This window comes from Ranitomeya imitator, chromosome 4 (genome assembly GCF_032444005.1).
Source record: "Ranitomeya imitator isolate aRanImi1 chromosome 4, aRanImi1.pri, whole genome shotgun sequence".
Taxonomy (NCBI): Eukaryota; Metazoa; Chordata; class Amphibia; order Anura; family Dendrobatidae; genus Ranitomeya; species Ranitomeya imitator.
Window position 1 is genome coordinate 31,422,652 of NC_091285.1, and position 20,485 is coordinate 31,443,136.

Consider the following 20,485-nt stretch of genomic DNA (forward strand, 5'->3'; position numbering starts at 1 on the left):
GTTATTTTGATCATCTGTATAATTTCACCTTTTTCTTTGCTTGAAGGTTTGGACCTCATGGAATCCCTGTAACGCTTCACCCGAAACGCGAGTATAAAAATAAAGCGGAAGAACCCGTCCAGCCTCAAAGCACATCATTCCAAGAAGACGAATCACTGAAAAATGGGAACGGTCCCGTAGATGTGACCCCCATCGCATCCAGCGAGCCCTGTGGAGTTACTAATAATAATAATAATAACCTGTGGACTTCAAAGCCGCCTCCGCTTTTTCATGAAGGAGCTCCGTACCCCCCTCCTTTGTTTATCAGGGACACGTATAACCAGTCAATACCTCAACCCCCTCCACGTAAAATCAAAAGACTGAAAAAGAAAATTTACAGGGAAGAACCCACTTCAATCATGAACGCTATCAAGCTCCGGCCCAGGCAGGTATTGTGCGACAAGTGTAAAAACGTGGTGACCGACAAGAGGGAGGTCCGGAAGACGACTGGTAATGACTCTTTTAAGCTGGAAGAAGGGAAAAGGAGGAGGCCCGAGAGTGTAACTACTGTGAATAAAAAACTTAAGACTGATCATAAGGTAAATGGAAAAAGCCAGAACGAGAGTCAAAAAAAAAACCCGGTGGCCAAGGTCTCCAACCTCGGGCACGGGCGAGGCAAAGTGGTAAAAGTGGCTTCTCACACCAACGCCCCCAAAGCTCAGCTGCACACCAAGAAGGTGCTACAGAGTAAGAACATGGATCATGTCAAGGCTCGGGAAGTATTAAAAATGGCCAAAGAAAAGGCACAAAAAAAGCAAAAGGAGACCTCTTCCTCGAAAAACGCTCACAGCAAAGTCCACTTTACGAGACGCATTCAGAACACGACCTCAGGGACCCTTCCACCAAGACTACGCATCAAACCTCAAAGGTACCGCAACGAGGAGAACGACTCTTCGCTGAAGATCGGACTTGAGAGCTTGCGCAGCAGTAAGATTGCCATCAAGCCCCAGACTCGCTACACTGCCACCCGTTCAGCAGGTGAGGCCCCCTCCGAAATAGAGACCCCTTCCAATGGCCCCGAAGAGGTGAGCAGTGCAATTGAGAACGCCAGTGTCTGCGTACCGCCTGCCGAGCAGGACGAGCAGCAAGCCCTGAGCAAGGGAGGCAGCAAAAGCAATATCACAGTTTACATGACCTTAAATCAAACGAAAGCAGACTCTTCCAATGCGTCAGTGTGTAGTAGCGATAGTACAGATGACATGAAGTCCATCCATTCTGAGTGTAGTTCTACTGAAAACTTTGATTTCCCCCCAGGCACCATGCATGCACCACCTCCTCCTTCATCATCTTCCTCCTCCTCTTCCAAAGAAGAGAAAAAGTTAAGCAATTCCTTGAAAATAAAGGTGTTTTCCAAAAATGTTTCTAAGTGCGTGACCCCCGATGGCAGGACCATATGTGTTGGGGACATTGTTTGGGCGAAGATATATGGCTTCCCATGGTGGCCCGCCCGTATACTCGCCATAACTGTCAGTCGAAAAGATAACGGCCTCCTCGTCCGGCAGGAGGCCAGCATATCATGGTTTGGGTCCCCAACAACTTCCTTCCTTGCTTTGTCACAGTTGTCCCCCTTTTTAGAAAACTTCCAGTCCCGATTTAACAAGAAGAGAAAGGGTCTTTATCGCAAGGCCATCACAGAGGCAGCTAAGGCTGCCAAGCAGCTCACCCCAGAAGTGCGAGCCCTCCTGACCCAGTTCGAAACGTGATCCCACCCACTCGTAAGGTAGGCAAGATTAGAAACTGTACATCGTATGTTTTTTTTTTGCCTTAGCTTAGTCACGACCATAAAGTATTTTAGAAAGTGTTTTTTCTTTCTTCCCTTACCCCTAGGCTAAAAAAGCCCTATGCCCGTTTTCCTAGCTACTTATTAATTCAAGGGAATCTGTAGGCAAGTTTTCTCTCTTATCTAACGGCGGCATGATGTAGGAGCAGAGAGCCTGATTCAAGAGAGGTATCACTTACTTTAGTCTCAATACAATCAGTGTTTTATCTGCAGGATATTATCTTTGCAGGACTAGGTGTCACTTGCCATCCTGTCCTGCTAATCTGTAGCGACGCCCCCACCACTGATTGGCTGCTTGCTTACTGTGAAGTTGCCAATCAGTGGTGTGGGTGGAGTTATACAGGGCTCAGCATTCTGACCACAGCAGAGAAAACAGGGATTCTATCAAAACTGGTAAGTGTTACATCCCTGGAATTGAGGTCTCTACCCCTACGTCACGCTGCTCTCTGATTACAGAGCAAAAACCTGCTGACAGGTTCCCTTTAATAACCTGGTGAACGAGGCTGAGCTGCAGTACCAGTAACGGCCATACTTGAATGTACGGCGCTGTAGCTCTATAAACAATGAAGGGATCGAGGGGGGTCTGTGAGTCAGACTCTCATAAATTGATGGCCTATCCTAAGAATAGGCCATCGATTAATAGTCTTGGGCGACCCCCTTGTAATTTAACATTTCACTCCATAAATATTTTGTAATTCTATGAAGACACGAGGCATGGAAGCCTCACTGACCACTGACCGCCACTTAGTCCCCTGCTATGTGACGGGCCTGTAGCGTCCGTTTTCCATCATGGTGGATCAGTGCGTGAAGAGGAGAGGGAGAGGGATGTACATAGTGATTCTGAAGTGTAAAAGGTGGATTATTATTATTATTTTTTTTAATTATTATATCATCCCAGGACAGAAGTCTAGATGAAAAATGATGACACCCGTGGCCATCGTAATATGTTAAATATGAATATATATATATATACACAAATTCTGAAAGGATTCCTCTCCCGCCTTTCTTTTAGGATCTGTTCTGGTTCAGACATGTTTGTGCTTTTGTCGGTGTCTCACTGTTACATTATTTTTGGATGTACTTTATCAAATGAATATATATATATTTTATTTTCTTTCCCAATATTTTTTTTTCTTTTTTTTTTTTTTTTCTCGTTTTCATGAAAGTTTAAGGTATCTGTTTGCAGGTCAGAAAATCTGAAACCGATGTAATTGTGTATTGCTCTAAAATGTACAAAATTGTAAATAAAATAAACTAAATCTGAATTTGTTGTGTGTTACTGGGGTAAAAAAAAAAAAAGGAAAAATGGCGGAACATCAGCTTCTTTATCAGCCGCTCGGCCTTACTAAATGGGATCATATTAGTCCCATAAGGTGAAACTAAACAATAAATTTGCTTTTTTTTTCGTTAAACAATGAAACATTTTAGTTTCGTCAACTCGTTGAACAATTCTCCAAAAAGAAAAAAAAAAAAAAAGAACCGATCGCAGGATATTCCTGCTGCATAGACCCTTTTTTCCCCCCAGCGATCACTGTGATCTATGCAGCAGGGTGTCATTATTCCCAGCAGTGCCTCTACAGGTGAAGTGAAGCATTACACCGAAATTGGTGACGTTGGTTTTGCTTTTAGGAGTGGGAATGTGAAGTATCAGGTTGGTGTTTCTTACCAAGGAAAGAGCAAAGCAAGATGTTCTTAGATGTTAGATAAAAACAATTTTTTTTTAGTGTATTTCGTTAGGCTAATGTGAACTTCTTGAAGCTTTATATGTAGATGTAGGAAAGTCTCTGGTATTGTATACCCTTTTTTTTAATGGAGTTTTTCCTTTATATGTTCCATTAGTAGTTAAAAAAAATAAACTGTGCCTTACCCTCACTGGGTCCATTGCTGAGTCTGTGCTGCTCACAGCATGTCAACCATTTCTAGCATTGGACCTGAGGAGGGTGAGTGATGCGCTTCTTTGTTTTATTTTTTTTTTTTTTATATATTTTTTTTTAATTTAATTTTTTTAATTTCTCCCTAATACTTTTTCTATTTTGTAAGAGGACTACCCTAAATTCAGCCCCAATGGTAACTGAAATTAATTTTCTTTATATTAAAAAAAATAAAAAAATAAAAAATATATAAATGAGAGATATATATATATATATATATATATATATATATATATATATATATATATATATATATATATAATTTTTAAGTTCGACATAATCCATTTGCATAAACATTTAACTCAAAATTTTTTATGCTATATATAATATACCATACATGCACACTTATAGTAATTCGCAACTTTCCGGTTTTCTTCACACAAGGTTTTTCTTGCTTCACACTACTGACAACTTAATGTAGGTTGGTGTTTTCCAATTCCAAGATCCCTTTAAACTCTGCAGAACCAAGAACATAGTACATCCATTTTTTCCTCCAGTGTTCCCTTCAATATAGCCAAATAGCTGAATTAACCATTTTGTATGAAAGTTTTATTTTTTTAATTTTTTTTTAATTTTGCAGTTCACAAGATTGACTGAATATTAAAATGATAATTTGCATTTAATAATTGGCCTGTTGGTAAGACAGGGTTATGTTCTCCTACTAATGAGGTAATAATACAGTGCACGGGGTATAATTATGATGTCATCTCTTGATGCTTAGACCCAATATAGAAAAAAAATGCATTGCCTTTTTTTTTTTTTTTCCCTCCCTTTTTATTATATGCCTCATTTGGCTATAACAAATGTCCAAACTTTTCATAATTGCTAATTTTCAAGATTAATTGAATGCTCCTGTTTTCATGAGTTCTTTCCTGCAAACAGAAACTGACATTTAGGGTTTCCTAAGATCTTTAAAAAAAAAAAAAAAAGCCATTTTGTACTTTTATTTTTCCTTTTGGTTACTATTCATCTACGCTTGGGGGTTGTACCATTTTATAGTTTGCACATTTTATAGCACCGACCTCATGTGTTCCATCTTCATTGACAATGTTAGCCATGTAATATCTCTTCTCATCCATGCAAAAGCGGATTTGTCACCAGCTTTCACAATACAGACTGCATATACGTTGATTAAATGGATCTTCGAACTGATGAAGCAAATGTACTTCCTTTGATACAAGTCAGAATGACTGAATAATACTTATTATGAAAGCTCAAACTCAATCATTCAGCCTGTTCTGATTGACATCTCAGTTCCCTCTTCCCTGCTGAGATCTCTCACTGCTCAGTACAAACTGCAACTATCAGGCTGGGTGGGTCGTAGCATTGGAGGTCTCCAATTCTAAAACTGGGCCAATAACATACACTGCTCAAAAAAATAAAGGGAACACTTAAACGGGATATAACTCCAAGTAAATCAAACTTCTGTGAAATCAAACTGTCCACTTAGGAAGCAACACTGATTGACAATCAATTTCACATGCTGTTGTGCAAATGGAATAGACAACAGATGGAAATTATTGGCAATTATCAAGACACAATCAATAAAGGAGCGGTTCTGCAGGTGGGGACCACAGACCACATCTCAGTACCAATGCTTTCTGGCTGATGTTTTGGTCACTTGAATGTTGGTTGTGCTTTCACACTCGTGGTAGCATGAGACGGACTCTACAACCCACACAAGTGACTCAGGTAAAGCAGCTCATCCAGGATGGCACATCAATGCGAGCTGTGGCAAGAAGGTTTGCTATGTCTGTCAGCGTAGTGTCCAGAGGCTGGATGCGCTACCAGGAGACTGGCCAGTACACCAGGAGATGTGGAGGGGGCCGTAGGAGGGCAACAACCCAGCAGCAAGACTACTACCCCGCCTTTGTGCAAGGAGGAGCACTGCCAGAGCCCTGCAAAATGACCTCCAGCAGGCCACAAATGTGCATGTGTCTGCACAAATGGTTAGAAACCGACTCCATGAGGATGGTCTGAGGGCCTGATGTCCACAGATGGGGGTTGTGCTCACAGCCCAACACCGTGCAGGACGCTTGGCATTTGCCACAGAACACCAGGATTGGCAAATTCACCACTGGCGCCCTGTGCTCTTCACAGATGAATGCAGATTCACACTGAGCACATGTGACAAAGTCTGGAGATGCTGTGGAGAGCGATCTGCTGCCTGCAACATCTTTCAGCATGACCGGTTTGGCAGTGGGTCAATAATGGTGTGGGGTGGCATTTCTTTGGAGGGCCGCACAGCCCTCCATGTGCTCGCCAGAGGTAGCCTGACTGCCATTAGGTACCGAGATGAGATCCTCAGACCCCTTGTGAGACCATATGCTGGTGCGGTTGGCCCTGGGTTCCTCCTAATGCAGGACAATGCCAGACCTTGTGGCTGGAGTGTGTCAGCAGTTCCTGCAAGATGAAGGCATTGAAGCTATGGACTGGCGCGCCTGTTCCCCAGACCTGAATCCGATTGAACACATCTGGGACATCATGTCTTGCACCATCCACCAACGTCACGTTGCACCACAGACTGTCCAGGAGTTGGCTGATGCTTTAGTCCAGGTCTGGGAGGAGATCCACAGGAGACCATTCGCCGCCTCATCAGGAGCATGCCCAGGCGTTGTAGGGAGGTCATACAGGCACGTGGAGGCCACATACACTACTGAGCATCATTTCCTTGTCTTGAGGCATTTCCACTAAAGTTGGATCAGCCTGTAAATTCATTTTGCACTTTGATTTTGAGCATCATTCCAACTCCAGACCTCCGTGGGATATTAGTTGTGATTTACGTTGATTATTTTTTAGGTTTTATTGATTTCATCACATTCAACTATGTAATGAATAAAAATTTACAACTGGAATATTTCATTCAGTGATCTCTAGGATGTGGGATTTTAGTGTTCCCTTTATTTTTTTGAGCAGTGTATAATTTATAAAAATTGTGAAATCTGTTGACATTCACTTTAAAACTTTTTTTTTTTTTTTTGCGGAATTCAATATTAATTGGCTATCCGTGGGTTTTGGCAGCCCCAGTAATCAGCTTATCGACACCTTGATGACAGATTTGGCCAATGCCAGGATAGATGAAAGTAGGCAGCTGTGTTTTGCTATAATCCTTAATTTAGGGCCAATCCCCGTCATTATGCCCTAATACGGTATCTGATCTCACTATTTGCTGCGGCTCGCTGCTCCTTTATTACTTTGATTAGGGCGCCCGTAATCAGGGCTGTGGAGTCGGTAAGCCAAACCTCCGACTCCTCAATTTTCATAACACTAACTCCGACTCCACCAAAATGAGCTCCAACTCAGACTCCACGACTCCGATTCCACAGCCCTGACAGGGCTATGGAGTCGATAAGCCTAACCTCCAACTCCTCAATTTCCATGACTCCGACCCACGACTCCACAGCCCTGCCCGTAATACCACATTTTCCTGCAGTGACATTAATATTTTTCAAAAGATTTTTCAAAGGTCTCAATGCATGTCACCCTATTAGAGATGGGCATACCAACCCTGGTCCAGCGGCCACTGTATTCCTTTGCTACTGGACAGAAGACATGCAAACTGCCAGCACCCCTGTTTTATCTTTTGATTAGCTAGCATGCACAATGTTATGTATGTATCACCTGACGTCACGCCAGGACAGCTAATCAAAAGATGAGACGAGGATGCTGGCAGGTGGAGACAGTTTGCGTGTCTCCTGTCCGGTGGGCTCAAAATGGCCAATTGACCAGGTTTTTGTTTTTAAAGGATTTGTTCGTCTATACTTCCTGCTTTTTGGTGGTCTCCACATTTAGGAAAATTGCTCCTAAACTTTTAACCCCTTAAGCCCCGAGGGTGGTTTGCACGTTAATGACCGGGCCAATTTTTACAATTCTGACCACTGTCCCTTTATGAGGTTATAACTCTGGAACGCTTCAACGGATCTTGGCGATTCTGACATTGTTTTCTCGTGACATATTGTACTTCATTTTAGTAGTAACATTTATTCGATATAACTTGCGTTTATTTGTGAAAAAAACGGAAATTTGGCGAAAATTTTGAAAATTTCGCAATTTTCCAACTTTAAATTTTTATGCCCTTAAATCACAGAGATATGTCACGCAAAATACTTAATAAGTAACATTTCCCACATGTCTCCTTTACATCAGCACAATTTTGGAACCAAAATTTTTTTTTGTTAGGGAGTTATAAGGGTTCAAAGTTGACCAGCAATTTCTCATTTTTACAACACCATTTTTTTTTAGGGACCACATCTCATTTGATGTCATTTTGAGGGGTCTATATGATAGAAAATACCCAAGTGTGACACCATTCTAAAAACTGCACCCCTCAAGGTGCTCAAAACCACATTCAAGAAGTTTATTAACCCTTCAGGGGTTTCACAGGAATTTTTGGAATGTTTAAATAAAAATGAATATTTAACTTTTTTTCACACAAAATTTATTTCAGCTCCAATTTGTTTTATTTTACCAAGGGTAACAGGATAAAATGGATGCCAAACATTGTTGTACAATCTGTACTGAGTACGCTGATACCCCATATGTGGGGGTAAACCACTGTTTGGGCGCATGGCAGAGCTCGGAAGGGAAGGAGCGCCATTTGACTTTTAAATGCAAAATTGACAGGAATTGAGATGGGACACCATGTTGCGTTTGGAGAGCCACTGATGTGCCTAAACATTGAAACCCCCCACAAGTGACACCATTTTGGAAAGTAGACACCCTAAGGAACTTATCTAGATGTGTGGTGACCACTTTGACCCACCAATTGCTTCACAGAAGTTTATAATGCAGAGCCGTAAAAATAAAAAATCATATTTTTTCACAAAAATGATCTTTTCGCCCCCAATTTTTTATTTTCCCAAGAGTAAGAGAAGAAATTGAACCTCAAAAATTGTTGGCCAATTTGTCCTGAGTACGCTGATACCCCGTATATGGGTGTAAACCATTGTTTGGGCGTATGGCAGAGCTCGGAAGGGAAGGAGCGCCATTTTACTTTTCAATGCAAAATTGACTGGAATTGAGATGGGATGCCATGTTGCGTTTGGAGAGCCCCTGATGTGCCTAAACATTGAAATCCCCACAAGTGACACCATTTTGGAAAGTAGACCCCTTAAGGAACTTATCTAGAGGTGTGGTGAGCACTTTGACCCAACAAGTGCTTCACAGAAGTTTATAATGCAGAGCCGTAAAAATAAAAAATCATATTTTTTCACAAAAATAATCTTTTCGCCACCAATTTTTTATTTTCCCAAGGGTAAGAGAAGAAATTAGACCACAAAAGTTGTTGTGCAATTTGTCCTGAGTACGCTGATACCCCATATGTGGGGGGGAACCACTGTTTGGGCTCATGGCAGAGCTCGGAAGGGAAGGAGCGCCATTTGGAATGCAGACTTAGATGGATTGGTCTGCAGGCGTCACGTTGCATTTGCAGAGCCCCTGATGTACCCAAACAGTAGAAACCACCCACAAGTGACCCCATATTGGAAACTAGACCTCCCATGGAACTTATCTAGATGTGTTGTGAAAACTTTGAACCCCCAAGTGTTTCACTACAGTTTACAACGCAGAGCCGTGAAAATAAAAATCCTTTTTTTTCCCACAAAAATGATTTTTAGCCCCCCAAATTTTTATTTTCCCAAGGATAACAAGAGAACTTGGACCCAAAAAGTTGTTGTCCAATTTGTCTCGAGTACGCTGATACCCCATATGTTGGGGTAAACCCCTGTTTGGGCGCACGGGAGAGCTCGGAAGTGAAGGAGCACTGTTTTACTTTTTCAATGCAGAATTGGCTGGAATTGAGATCGGACGCCATGTCGCGTTTGGAGAGCCCCTGATGTGTCTAAACAGTGGAAACCCCCCAATTATAAATGAAACCCTAATCCAAACGCACCACTAACCCTAATCCCAACTGTAACCCTAACCACACACCTAACCCAGACACACCCCTAATTCTAATCCCAACCCTAATCCCAACCGTAAATGTAATCCAAACCCTAACCCTAGCCCCAACCCTAGCCCTAACCCTAACCCTAACCGGAAAATGGAAATAAATACATTTTTTTTAATTTTATTATTTTTCCCTAAGGCTAGGTTCACATTGCGTTAGGGAAATCCGTTTAGCACTAGCGGATTGCGCTAACACAATGTCTTTTTAGGTGTCGTGTTTAGTGGTCGCGTTAACGTCCCCGCTCTGGAAGATCGGGGATCGGACCTCGGGCGCGCCGCGGACGCTGCAAGCAGCGTCTGAGGCGCGCCACAAAAGAATGGCACCTTGCTAGCGCGAGCCGAAAATGGCACGCTCTAGCGATGCGCTACACCTGAAAATCACATTGCGGTCAATGGTTGTGCTAACGGACCCGTTGCACGGCGTTAATTGTGACATTTTCGCCGTGCAACGCTGTCCGTTAGCGTTAACCCATTAACGCAATGTGAACCTAGCCTAACTAAGGGGGTGATGAAGGGGGGTTTGATTTACTTTTATAGCGAGTTTTTTAGCGGATTTTTATGATTGGCAGCCGTCACACACTAAAAGACGCTTTTTATAGCAAAAAAGTTTTTGCGTCTCCACATTTTGAGACCTATAATTTTTCCATATTTTGGTCCACAGAGTCATGTGAGGTCTTGTTTTTTGCGGGACGAGTTGACGTTTTTATCGGTTACATTTTCGGACACGTGACAGTTTTTGATCGCTTTTTATTCCGATTTTTTTGTGAGGCAGAATGACCAAAAACCAGCTATTCATGAATTTCTTTTGGGGGAGGCGTTTATACCGTTCCGCGTTTGGTAAAATTGATGAAGCAGTTTTATTCTTCGGGTCAGTACGATTACAGCGACACCTCATTTATATCATTTTTTTTATGTTTTGGCGCTTTTATACGATAAAAGCTATTTTATAGAAAAAATAATTATTTTGGCATCGCTTTATTCAGAGGACTATAACTTTTTTATTTTTTTGGTTATGATGCTATATGGCGGCTCGTTTTTTGCGGGACAAGATGACGTTTTCAGAGGTAACATGGTTATTTATATCCGTCTTTTTGATCGCGTGTTATTCCACTCTTTGTTCAGCGTTATGATAATAAAGCGTTGTTTTTTGGCTCGTTTTTTTTTTTTTTTTCTTACGGTGTTCACTGAAGGGGTTAACTAGTGGGCCAGTTTTATAGGTCGGGTCGTTACGGACGCGGCGATACTAAATATGTGTACTTTTATTGTTTTTTTGTTTTTTTTTATGTAAAGAAATGTATTTATGGGAATAATATTTTTTTTTTTCTGCTTTATTTAGGAATTTTTTTTTAATTTTTTTTTTTACAAGTGTGGAAATTTTTTTTTTTACTTTTTCACTTTGTCCCAGGGGGGGACATCACAGATCACCGATCTGACAGTGTGCACAGCACTCTGTTAGATCGGTGATCTAACATACAGCCGGGCAGGATTAGAGCTGCAGCTGCAGCCTGATCCTGACCCGGAAGTGCTCCCTGCAGGACCCGGATGCAGCCCGGCGGCCATTTTGGATCCGGGGACTGCAGGGAGAAGACGCTCGGTACACGGTGAGCACATCACCGTGTACCGATCGTCTCAGGGAAGCCCGCAGGGAGCCCCCTCCCTGCGCGATGCTTCCCTGCACCGCCGGCACACCGCGATCATCTTTGATCGCGGTGTGCCGGGGGTTAATGTGCCGGGAGCGGTCCGTGACCGCTCCTGGCACATAGTGCCGGATGTCAGCTGCGATAGGCAGCTGACACCCGGCCGCGATCGGCCGCGCTCCCCCCGTGAGCGCGGCCGATCGCATATGACGTACTATCCCGTCCATGGGAATTAAGTCCCAGGTCACCTGGACGGGATAGTACGTCATATGGGATTAAGGGGTTAAAGTATCATCACAGTCAGAGCTTCACTGTTTTCTATTTCTTCCTATGTTTTATGTAGTTTCATAACCTTTGCATTGAGGTTTTTTTTTGTTTTTAGCATCTTTTCCAACTGATTCTGGAACAAGTTTTCTTTTGTGCCTTTCCTTTCTAATGTTATACTCCTTTCTAATATTTTTCCCTTCCTTTTTAGTGGTTTGCCCCTCCTTTTTAATGGTTAGCCCTCCTTTTTAATGGTTTTCCCCTCCTATTTCAATGTTTGGTTGCTCCTTTTCAATGTTTTGCCCCTCCTTTGTAATGTTTCGCCCCTCTGTAATAGTTTCGCCCCTCCTTTGTAATAGTTTCGCCTTTCCTTTGTAATAGTTTCGCCCCTCCTTTGTAATGTTTCGCCCCTCCTTTGTAATAGTTTCGCCCCTCTGTAATAGTTTTGCCCCTCCTTTGTAATGATTCGCCCTTCCTTTGTAATAGTTTCACCCCTCCTTTGTAATAGTTTTGCCCCTCGTTTAATAAAGGTGCAAATTTTCCTTTCAACCAATTGAGCGAGTACCACAGAACATCTCCGTGGGCATGGTCATGTTGTTATTAGCCAGCATCAAAGGAGAAAAAGCAAGTTCTTTGGTATAAACCAGTTGTTGAAGAGAAAATGTATATTTTTTTTCAACCAGGCAGACATAACTTTGGAACAGAGGGGTGTAGAAGAAAAACTATTCCAGAATCAGTGGAGCAGCGGCAATTAGAGGTGGAACTCACTTTACATTAAAAAAACACAAAACAATGAAAGGTCCTTTTTAAATGTGTTGCACAGTCACGACATGAGGCACAGAGAGGCACAATGTGCAGTTGCTGAAAGAACCATTCACCAGTGAAGATCTTGCTCATATTCTAGTATGGTTCATGATGTTCACTAGACATTGGGCCGTTTCGGTGTGTGTGAGCGTCAGCCTGTGCAGGTGATGATGCACAACTCCTGTAAGTTGAAGTCTGCTTGGTGATCAACTTAATTGCCAAAAGTCAAGTCAGAAATCCTCGAAGATGCAACTTTTTTTTTTTTTCGCATCTTTTCCAACTGATTCTGGAACAATTTTTTCCTTTCTGATGTTATTTGCCTCCTTTGTAATGTTACTCCCCTCCTTTCTAATGTTATTTTCCTTTCTAATGTTACGCCCCTCCTTTCTATTATTTTCCTCTCTAATCTTATGCCCCTTTCTAATGTTACGCCCCTCCTTTCTAATGTTATTCTTTTACTTGCTAATGTTATTCTCCTTTCTAATGTTATTTTCCTTTCTAATATTATTCTCCTTTCTAATGTTATTCCCCTCCTTTCTAATTTTATTCCCCTCCTTTCTAATGTTACGACCCTTCTTTCTAATGTTATTCTCCTTCCTATTGTTACGCCCCTCCTTTCCAATGTTATTCTCCTCCTTTCTATTGTTACGCCCCTCCTTTCTAATGTTATTCTCCTTTCTAATGTTATTCTCCTTTCTAATGTTACGCTCCTCTTTTCTAATGTTACGCCCCTCCTTTCTAATGTTACGCCCCTCCTTTCCAATGTTATTCTCGTCCTTTCTATTGTTACGCCCCTCCTTTCTAATGTTATTCTCCTTTCTAATGTTATTCTCCTTTCTAATGTTACGCCCCTCCTTTCCAATGTTATTCTCGTCCTTTCTATTGTTATGCCCCTCCTTTCTAATGTTATTCTCCTTTCTAATATTATTCTCCTTTCTAATGTTATTCCCCTCCTTTCTAATTTTATTCCCCTCCTTTCTAATGTTACGACCCTTCTTTCTAATGTTATTCTCCTTCCTATTGTTACGCCCCTCCTTTCCAATGTTATTCTCCTCCTTTCTATTGTTACGCCCCTCCTTTCTAATGTTATTCTCCTTTCTAATGTTATTCTCCTTTCTATTGTTACGCCCCTCCTTTCTAATGTTATTCTCCTTTCCAATGTTATTCTCCTCCTTTCTATTGTTACGCCCCTCCTTTCTAATGTTATTCTCCTTTCTAATGTTATTCTCCTTTCTAATGTTACGCTCCTCTTTTCTAATGTTACGCCCCTCCTTTCTAATGTTACGCCCCTCCTTTCTAATGTTATTCTCCTCCTTTCTATTGTTACGCCTTTCCTTTCTAATGTTATTCTCCTTTCTAATGTTATTCTCCTCCTTTCTAATGCTATTCTCCTCCTTTCTAATGTTCTTCTCCTTTCTAATGTTATTTTCCTCCTTCCTATTGTTACGCCCCTCCTTTCCAATGTTATTCTCCTTTCTATTGTTATTCTCCTTTCTAATGTTACGCTCCTCCTTTCTAATGTTATGCACCTTCTTTCTTAACCCATTATCTACCAATGTCCTTCTTTTGGGACGCCTAATCTTTAGCTTCTAGCAACTAAGATTTTTATAATTTTTATAATTAAGTCCAATTTTTTGTGTTGTGTTTGTAAAATGAATGTTTTCAAAATAGGAAATCATGTCATTGTTATTTTTAATTGAATATTGGGACGCCCTTTTCTGAAAAATCCGTACTTGTAAAAAGTTTAATTTGGCAAGTAATGGGTTAAGTTATGCAACTGTGCAAAAGGAAAGCCATCCTTTTTTTTAAGCGACTCTACCCTAGTAAAACATACAGAAAGAGAGTAATCTTCATAAGACAAAAAACAAAAAATATATTGTCAGTGAATGGTTTTATCAGGCAACTTCAAGGGTATCGCCAAATTTACCTAGACCCTAAATTACTATGACCAATATATGGCTATGTGCCTACGACTTATTTCTCAGGTGGATTCCGTAGCGAAAACTGCCTCAAAATATTAAAAAGAATGAATATAAGCAAATTGCTGTTCACATGTCCAGGCTTTTAAACCTTTACATTAAGTGACCTACATTCTTCTGGTGTTTTCCGCTTGGAAGATGCTCTTTACAACACAAGTCAATAGATTAAACAGGCGACCGGAAGTTTTTTGGGAGCGTTTCGCCATAATTTTTGCTAAAAAAAAACCCAAAAGTTTATGGTTTCTTAATTTTTCAATGCAGCAAGAAAAAATACGATAGTAAAAAAAAGTTAAAATTCTCCAAAAAATGTTGTTAAAATGCTCATGAAACAACTAAACATTGGTAAAACTCAAGACGCTTGAGGAATAAATACTTCAGAATTTCCTGAAGAGTCATCTGCCTGAACAACGCATCGGGTTTAAAGTACGTTGTAGGAGTCAAGACCCGAAATCAGAATATGTACAGGTGCTTCTCACAAAATTAGAATATCATCAAAAAGTTAATTTATTTCAGTTCTTCAATTAAAAAAAAAGTGAAACTCATATAGAGTCATTACACAGTGATCTATTTCACGTGTTTATTTCTGTTGTTGATGATTATGGCTTACAGCCAATAAAAACCTCAAAAGTCATTATCTCAGTAAATTAGAATACTTTATAACGCCAGCTTGAAAAATGATTTTAAAATCCGAAATGTTGGCCTACTGAAATGTATGTTCAGTAAATGTACTCAATACTTGGTCGGGCTCCTTTTGCATCAATTACTGCATCAATGCGGCGTGGCATGGAGGCGATCAGACTGTGGCGCTGCTGAGGGGTTATGGAAGCCCAGGTTGCTTTGATAGCAGCCTTCAGCTCGTCTGCATTGTTGGGTCTGGTGTCTCATCTTCCTCTTGACAATACTCCATAGATTCTCTATGGGGTTAAGGTCAGGCGAGTTTCCTGCCAATCTAGCCCAGTGATACTGTTGTTTGTAAACCAGGTATTGGTACTTTTGTCAGTGTGGACAGGGGCCAAGTCCTGCTGGAGAATGACATTTCCATCGCCAAAAAGCTTGTCAGCAGAGGGAAGTATGAAGTGCTCCAAAATTTCCTGGTAGACGGCTGCGCTGACTTTGGTCTTGATAAAACCTAGTGGACCTACACCAGCAGATGACATGGCTCCCCAAACCATCACTGATTGTGGAGACTTCACACTAGGCCTCCAGCAGCTTGGATTATGGCCTCCACTCTTCCTCCAGACTCTGGGACCTTGATTTCCAAATGAAATGTAACATTTACTTCCATCTGAAAACAACAGCTTGGACCCCTGAGCGACAGTCCAGTTCTTTTTCTCCTTGGCCAGGTAAGACGCCTCTGGCGTTGTCTATTGGTCATGAGTTGCCTGACACAAGGAATGTGACACTTGTAGCCCATGTCCTGAATACGTCTGTGTGTGGGGGCCCGTGAAGCAATGACTCCAGCAGCAGTCCGCTCCTTGTGAATCTCCCCCAAATTTTTAAATGGCTTTTTCTTAACAATCCTTTCAAGGCTGCGGTTATCCTGGTTACTTGTGCACCTTTTTCTACCACACTTTTTCCTTCCGCTCAACTTTCCCTTAATCTGCTTGGATCCAGCACTCTGTGAACAGCCGGCTTCTTTATCAATGGCCTTTTGTGGCTTATCCTCCTTATGGAGTGTGTCAGTGACTGCCTTCTGGACATCTGTCAAGTCAACAGTCTTCCCCATGATTGTGGAGTTACTGAAACAGACTAAGGGACCCGTGTAAACACTTAGGAAGCCTTTGCAGGTTTTTTTGTTAATTATTCTAATTTACCGAGATAATGACTTTTGGTTTTCATTGACTGTAATCCGTAATCATCAACATTAACAGAAATAAACACGTGAAATAGATCACTCTGTGTGTAATAACTCTAATATAGGATAAACACTTGAAATAGATCACTCTGTAATGAGTCTATATAATATAGGAGTTTCATTTTTTGTATTGAAGAACTGAAATAAATTAACTTTTTGATGACATTCTAATTTTTTGAGAAGCACTTGTATCTCGTTTGTGTCTGATCCACTGTAATCTTTTAGTCTGGCTGTACTGAACCTTTTAGGAGTTCTTTGTATGTAAATTTCCAGCGCTGATCCACACCTATATCCTCAATGATTGACAGAAGCCACAGCCGTTCTGAGGTATCATGCGGAGGGGTATAGGAGGTATGAGTCGGACATATAGAAGGAGTAGGATATAAATATACATGCTCTGGGTAGCGGATTAGCAGCCGTGATGCTGTTGGCTCAGAGCAGAAATTGCAAGAAAATTCTGGTAAATAAGAATCTAAAAATTACATATGAAAGTATGCCACTTGAATAGTATCTCAGGAGTTAACTCATTCCTTTTGCAAATAATGCCTTTTTTTGTTTTGTTTTCCATTTCTCTCTTTCCAGCCAATACAGACTAGGAACCGCTGCCTTTGAAATCTCCAGATGGTCACACACGGTGGAGATTTTTTAATTTTTTTTCCCTTCCATTCCTACGGTACATGAAAGTCCGAGAACCGGTGTTTTGTGTCCTTTTTGAGGACGTGTGAAGTGTAAAATCCCGAGCTGTGAAAATAATGTATAACTTATACAGATTGTTATTTCTATTGTAAATTTTATTTAAAAAAAAAAAAGAAAAAAATAGATACAAATATTGCAAAAATAAAAGCATGAGACTGTAAAGGAAAAAAAAACAAACCCTGTAGAGTGAGATTTTCATTTTTTTTTTCTTTTAAACTTTTCAATGAAGTTCATCGCTGGACTTATTTTCTTGAAGTGAAAGACGTTTTTTTTTTTTTTTTTGTGGCGTAATGTAGGTTTTATACCGTGAGAGCTTTTCTTACCAGTATTACCGGCTGGATGAGTAACCGCAATCTGCTGAGGGGGGACCAAAATATTTACGGGCCCGGTTGGAAAATTTTGTAAAGTCATCTCCATTTTACAGAAGTACTGAATCTCATAGATTTTCAAGGGAAGGATTTCTAACTTTTAACTCATTCCATACTTCTACCGTTCTTACAGTATATCCTTATAAATGCCTAACTGAATGTTAAAGGTGTTTCACGAGAGAAGCCGGACTCTGCTAATATATCTTAAAGAGAATCTGTCAGCAGGTTTTTGCTATGTAATCTGAAAGCAGCATGATGTAGGGGGCAGAGACCCCGATTCCAGCGATTAATCACTTAGTTTAAAGGGTGCAGCAGTTAGTTTTCTCTATGTCTACTGCAGATCTCCCAGTGCTCTGAATGCTGAGCTGTGTATAACCCCGCCCACATCACTGATTGGTAAGTATACACAGAAAGCTGCCAATCAGTGCTGGGGGCGTGGTTGGACTATCAGGCACAAGACACCTAGTCCTGTAGTGATAATCTCCTGCTGATAAAACACTGATTTTATTGAAAGAGTAGAACACAGCCTAGTAAGTGACACATCGCTGGAATCAGGATCTCAGCTCCTACATCATGGTGCTCTCAGATTACATAGCAAATACCTGCTGATAGATTCCTTAAAAATGTCAGTCCCTTGAAGCTCTACATCCTTACCAAAAGTTTTACCTGCCGGACATTTACAAAATGGCCTACTGTCCTATATTAGTCCTCGGATGAAGCCAGCACTGGCTTTGGCAACAGAGTATAGGGCTAGCGTGAGCAATTTGGCTTACAAGAGGAAACTCTTCAAATATAGTTGTAGTATTTGCTAAGGTAGCAAATGTCTCATGCGAGTGCCGCTCAGGTCTTTTTGAGGACAGCTGGGATTTCGTGTAATCACAGAATTCAGATAAGTTAAACTTATAATTGAAAGTCTTCTGTCAATAAAAAATTTCGATAGGATAAAAAATTTGCTATTTTATACCATGTTGAGCAGTTTTAAAAATTTGTAGGTGGCTGGAACACCCTATTAAAAGGAATAGGTCATCAGGAAATGACGTGTTAAATCAGGTTCTTCTGGTAAATATATATATTTAAACATACATCTGTTCATTTTTGGTAGTTTTATTTTTTTATGTCAGAATCTGTATTTAAAAAAAAAAGTATATAGACTGTTTACCTACATACATCTTGCAATTTTCACACTGGTCACTGAAGCTATTCTAAACCCCATAGTTCAGAAAATTCACATGCACATTAGCAGCAGTAGACTGACTCCGCCCCTTCTCCTTTATAGTGAAGCATCTAATGAGCATGTGCAAAGGCCATTAGGAAGGTGGTGTGAGTAGGGTCAGCTATGACATCACCTAATGTGATGTGATCAGCTGTACGTAATTGAGTTACCGGTCCTTGTAATCCTGCCTGTGATGATAATGAGGTTGCTGGAAAAACTTATATAAAGTAGGAGTCTAAAATAGTGCCAGTGTGAAAACTGGCATATATATATATATATATATATATATATATATATATATATATTTTTTTTAAATACAGATTTTAATATTAAAACATTGTCAACAATTTAACAAAAAAAAATTACACAAAAACCTTCTTTAAACAATAGGTCATTTTCTGACGATACCTTCCTTTTATGTACTGACTGGTTGCCCCGTAGGATATGTGATAATTTTCTGATCACTGGGGGTCCGACTCACTGATCCTGAGAACTGGGCTGTGAAATGCCACGAGCGCTGTCCTCGGCAATCCCAGAGACAATGAATAGAGTGGTGACACGCATGCAGGACCACCATCCCTTTCCGACAGGGACTTTCAGAGCCCTATTGTTGAAATAGGGTAAAACTCCTTTAAATGTCATATATCAATGTCAGAAACTTCAGAATATGGCACCCATAACTACATATTTTGACATGTACTTGTCATTTTTGACTTACAGAGTGATCGCCATGTTAGCGTGGAGCTTCATAGCAAACCGCCTCCACCGATCAGCTGTTTGCAGCACGGCGCCGTGCACTTGAGTGCATAGGAGCAGAGCTTCAGTACCCGAAAATATCCCCTATACAGCAGTAGCAGTAAGCAGATCTTTTCTGAGGGCGCCGGAATAGTACCCTCTCCAATGTCATATTCATGACCTGGACAATCCCTTTAAATTCTTAACCGTAATATAAAAGTGAAAGCTGCAGTGTTGGCATGGTGACTTGTATATATTTTTTAATTTTGCCTTTATTTTATCGTCTGGACTCATGCAGTCGGTTGATCAGGTTTGGCACAAGTTCAGCCACTGTCAGATGACTGTCAGGCAGTCGGAGGACCAGGTCAGGCACAAGTTTGGCCATTGTCAGGCAGTCGGGGTTGGGGGGGGATCAGGTCAGGAACAAGTTCGGCCACTGTCAGATGAGGCAGTCGAGGGATAAGCTCAGTCACAAGTTCGGCCATTGTTAGATGACTGTCAGGCAGTCGGGGGGAGGCCACTGTCAGCAGACAATCAGGGAATCAGGTCAGGCAGAAGTTAGGCCACTGTCAGATGACTGTCAGGAAGTCGGGGGATCATGTCAGGCACAAGTTCGAACATTGTCGGATGACTGTCAGGCAGTCTGGGGTTCAAGTCAAGCACAAGTTTTGCCATTGTCAGATGACTGTCAGACAGTCGGGGGATCAGGGTCAGGCACATGTTCGGCCATTGTCAGATGACGGTCAGTCGGGGGATCAGAGTCAGGCACATGTTTGGCCATTGTTAGATGACGGTCAGTCGGGGGATCAGGGTCAGGCACATGTTTGGCCATTGTCAGATGACTGTCAGACAGTCGGGGGATCAGGGTCAGGCACATGTTCGGCCATTGTTAGATGACTGTCAGTCGGGGGATCAGGGTCAGGCACATGTTCGGCCATTGTTAGATGACTGTCAGTTGGGGGATCAGAGTCAGGCACATGTTCGGCCATTGTTAGATGATGGTCAGTCGGGGGATCAGAGTCAGGCACATGTTTGGCCATTGTTAGATGACGGTCAGTCGGGGGATCAGGGTCAGGCACATGTTTGGCCATTGTCAGATGACGGTCAGTCGGGGGATCAGAGTCAGGCACATGTTTGGCCATTGTTAGATGACGGTCAGTCGGGGGATCAGGGTCTGGCACATGTTTGGCCATTGTTAGATGACGGTCAGTCGGGGGATCAGAGTCAGGCACATGTTT

The 20,485-nt window shown here is 41.4% G+C and overlaps 1 protein-coding gene across 5 annotated transcripts in view; it reads left to right on the forward strand.

The window, feature by feature from the left end:
* Positions 1-20,485, forward strand: part of PWWP2A (PWWP domain containing 2A) — a 48,237-nt gene that overhangs the window by 22,501 nt on the left and 5,251 nt on the right. Inside the window, exons 2-4 of one of the 5 annotated variants that reach the window (XR_011320671.1) lie at positions 47-1,759; positions 16,818-16,908; positions 19,233-19,364. Coding sequence is in view for 2 of the 5 variants with exons in the window: in XM_069763479.1 (XP_069619580.1) it covers positions 47-1,742 (1,696 nt within the window). In the remaining 3 variants the exon portion in view is untranslated. Of the gene's footprint in view, positions 1-46; positions 3,085-16,817; positions 18,798-18,953; positions 19,087-19,232; positions 19,365-20,485 lie in introns of those variants that run through there. The other 4 variants (XR_011320670.1, XR_011320669.1, XM_069763479.1 and 1 more) reach the window with 4 other exon arrangements.